The sequence below is a fragment of the Zingiber officinale genome, chromosome 1B, assembly GCF_018446385.1.
Source record: "Zingiber officinale cultivar Zhangliang chromosome 1B, Zo_v1.1, whole genome shotgun sequence".
Taxonomy (NCBI): domain Eukaryota; kingdom Viridiplantae; phylum Streptophyta; class Magnoliopsida; order Zingiberales; family Zingiberaceae; genus Zingiber; species Zingiber officinale.
Window position 1 is genome coordinate 169,934,684 of NC_055986.1, and position 3,346 is coordinate 169,938,029.

The 3,346-nt window shown below is 43.0% G+C and overlaps 1 protein-coding gene across 1 annotated transcript; it reads right to left on the reverse strand.

Annotated features, from left to right (window-relative positions):
* Positions 1 to 1,007: 1,007 nt before the first annotated feature.
* LOC122020666 (alpha-humulene 10-hydroxylase-like) lies at positions 1,008 to 2,845 on the reverse strand. Its single transcript, XM_042578706.1, has 2 exons — positions 1,854 to 2,845; positions 1,008 to 1,777 (listed from the first exon to the last, which is right to left on the reverse strand). The coding sequence occupies exons 1-2, from the start codon at positions 2,793 to 2,795 to the stop codon at positions 1,157 to 1,159; spliced, it is 1,563 nt and encodes a 520-aa protein (XP_042434640.1). The 5' UTR covers positions 2,796 to 2,845; the 3' UTR covers positions 1,008 to 1,156.
* Positions 2,846 to 3,346: the final 501 nt, after the last annotated feature.

A 3,346-nucleotide genomic window follows, 5' to 3' on the forward strand; every position in this document is an offset into this window, starting at 1 on the left:
CGAAGACTGGGAAGGGAAACCATAAAATTAGGTGGGAGGAAAGTTTGGTTAATTTTGTATGTATTCATCAACGGTCAATTATAAAAATATATATAATCTTCTGAACCGTAAAATTTATTCCTAATTTTTAGGATTAATTACATAAAATAAGAAAATTAAGGTCAAATTTAATATCCGCTAATTATATAAAAAAATATTAATAAATTCATATTTAATCAAATTGACTGTGTCAATTAATTAGAATCTTATTTTTAATATGTCAATCAATTAGAATTATTTTGATTATATTGTCATGCTTTTATTTATCTTATTCGGAGATATGTTTGTTGCTTATTTTAATTGATAGGAAAAAATTAGAACACAAAATAAAATGAATTAGGCGCCGAAGTAAATTTGTAAACCAGGCCTTGCTCCATGGCATGACGGTGTGTACCTCTTCCAACTGAAAGAATCACGGGCAGACTGTATCTGTAAGGTACGGTCATACCTGATCTCCAGATTAAAATACGGGCCGACCGTAGGTTAAGATATGACCATATCTCTTATCCCAGGTAGAGATATGGCTTGACCATGAAAAGACGTACGACGAGAGATATGCCCTACCGCCTCCAAGTAGCTACCTTTTCACTCGTCAAAAAAATACAATTTGTCGTCAAATAATTGATTGCATGTGGCGACTGATCAATTTGACTTTAGTTTGAGTGTGTATATATATATATATAATATATATATAATTTCCTCGTGTGCTTTTGTGTGAAAAGGCCGGAGACGTGTCTGAATTATAACGCAACTAATTGAGATGATGAGATTTTAGAAAAATACAATATCGAAAAAGCATATGCATTGGATATGATATCATTTCGTGGGCTTAACGCAATTAACTGTCTTAGGAAATAAATATATTGAAGTCGAACTCTTTTAGACGTCCTCCATGGACCAATTAATTGTGACGATCGGAGTCAAGAAAGAAATATAAATTAAATCCAATTAGTAATTAAATTTGTCTTAAGTAACTTTCACGCCATTTGGAATTCATATCAAAATTCAAGCCCAGATTAAGTACAAGGCACTTATTTAATTATTACAAGCATATCATAAATTAATATATCCTGGCATGCATCATGGCATCATGCCATGCATCTACATATATAAGTGACTATGGCAGAGGAATGGCGAGATCGGCAAGCACAACGAGAGGAGTTTTCCTGGGTGCGCTCGTCCCGGAAATCTCCATCATGTCCAAATCCTCCGTCTTCATGCCATGGGGAAGCTTCCAGTCGAAGTGGAAGAGGAGGTGAGCCAACCCAACTTCCACCGCCGATAGCCCGAAGGTCATGCCGGGGCATATCCTTCGACCTACGCCAAATGGCAAGAACTCCAAGTTGAAGCCCCTGAAGTCGACTGAGCCGTTCTCAAATCTCTCCGGCTTGAAGCTTTCGGCATCGGCGCCCCAATAGGACTCATCTCTTGCCAACGCGAATGCATTGATCAGGACTCGGGCTCCTGCCGGCACTCGATACCCCATGACCTCGCAAGTGTTTGTGCATACTCTCGGGAGCAACAGAGGGCCCGGAGGATGGAGCCTCAGCGTCTCTTTGATGACCAATTTGAGGTAGCCGAACTTGGATATGTCGCTCTCTTCCAGCTTATTCTTCCCTCGCATGGCCTCCCTTATCTCTCGCTGGGCCTTCTCCATCGTCTCAGGGTTCTTCACCAGCTCTGACATGGCCCATTCGATCGTCGTCGATGATGTCTCTGTTCCTCCAGCAAATATTTCCTAAAGGAAATTGCAAGATCATCAGCAAATTTAATTAATTGAATTGAATTTAATGAATCATAAGCAAGATCATCACCAAGACAACGGCCTTGATGCTTTCGGTTGTGATGGGAAATTCTAATCCGCCTTCGTCTTTAAGCCTGAGAAGTACGTCGATGATTCGATCCCCCTGATTTGTGGTTTCATGATCAGCAGCTCGTGCAGCCTGACGCTGTGCGATGATTTCATCGAACACTCTGTCTAGCTTATCCCGAGTACGCTTTAACTTGGACTTCAATCCGGTGAGAGTGTCCAAGAATTTGAGGGACGGGTACATGTCAGCCGCCGCGAAGCTGGTCACCAGGCTCACCGACTCCTTCACCAGCTGCAAGAACTCGGCTTGTTGTTTGCACCTTTCACCGAACGCCGTTCTCACCACCACCGCGTTGCTCATGGACATCACCATCGCGCCGAGATCGAGAGGCGTTTGGGCCGACGCCTTGCCGGCGATCTCCGCCGTCAGCTTACGGATCATATCCTCGCGGATGGCGGCGAAGGACTTGACGCGCCGGGAGTTGAGCAGCTCCGTGGCGTAGATCTTCCTCATCTGCTTCCAATATCCGCCGTAGGCGGCCATGGCGACGCTGAGCCCGTCGTAGGTCAGTATGTTGACGAAGGTCAAGTCGGTCGGCCGGCTGGCGAAGTTGAGGTCATGACGCTTGATGATCTCCTCCACGGCCTCCACGGACGAAGCGACGACCAAGTCGACCTGGCCGAGGCGGAGCAGTATGAGCGGGCCGTGAGTTCGAGCGAGGCTGCGCAGAGTACGGTGAGGGTTGGCGCCGGCGAGTTGGTGGATGTTTCCGATGAGGGGAAGTTTGGGAGGGCCGGGTGGCAGAGGAGCTAGTACTTTTCCATGTGATTTGTCATGAACTCCACTCCTTGGTCTCCTGAGCACTAGTAGCAGAACTGCTATGGAGAAGCCGAGGAAGAGGGTGATGAAGAAAGGGGAGAAGAGGAAATCAGCTTCCATGGCCATATGCAATGGAAGCGCAGGAGCTAGCTACCTCCTTAATGATCGAATCGATCGGATGCATCAAGCTCTCTTCGTCCTATGCATTTATAGCACTACAATATTATTAATTTTAATTAATTTCTTACCAAATTGATTTTGAATAATAAACTATTTCTGGCCTCCAATCGAGTCAACATGCGTAGCCACCTTTTTTTTAATCTGATTATATATTTCCATACTTTTCCCGTACTAGATAGTTTCATATATTTAATTTTTTTATCCAGTATGAAGAACAAGCTAAGTCAACTGAATTATCGTATCCACATGATTAACAGACATTTTTTTAATCTGATTATTTTCATACATGTTTTAATCTGATATTCATGCATTTTTTATTTCCAAACATTTTCATGCATTTCAACTGCATGTATGAACTAAATCGATGGTTTTTCAGCCCGGCTAAAACCGTTGGTATTTATATATAATGTTGTCATATAAGTTGTAGGGTCAATTCTGAAGACCGTTGGTATTTATATTTATTACGGATCATTTGACCCTATACAAAGCTCACGAAG

Coding starts and splice junctions, on each gene's coding strand:
- LOC122020666 (XM_042578706.1), bottom strand. CDS start 2,795: ATGGCCATGGAAGCTGATTTCCTCTTCTCCCCTTTCTTCATCACCCTC. Junction 1,778..1,853: donor GCATCAAGGCCGTTGTCTTG/GTGATGATCTTG, acceptor AATTTCCTTTAG/GAAATATTTGCTGGAGGAAC.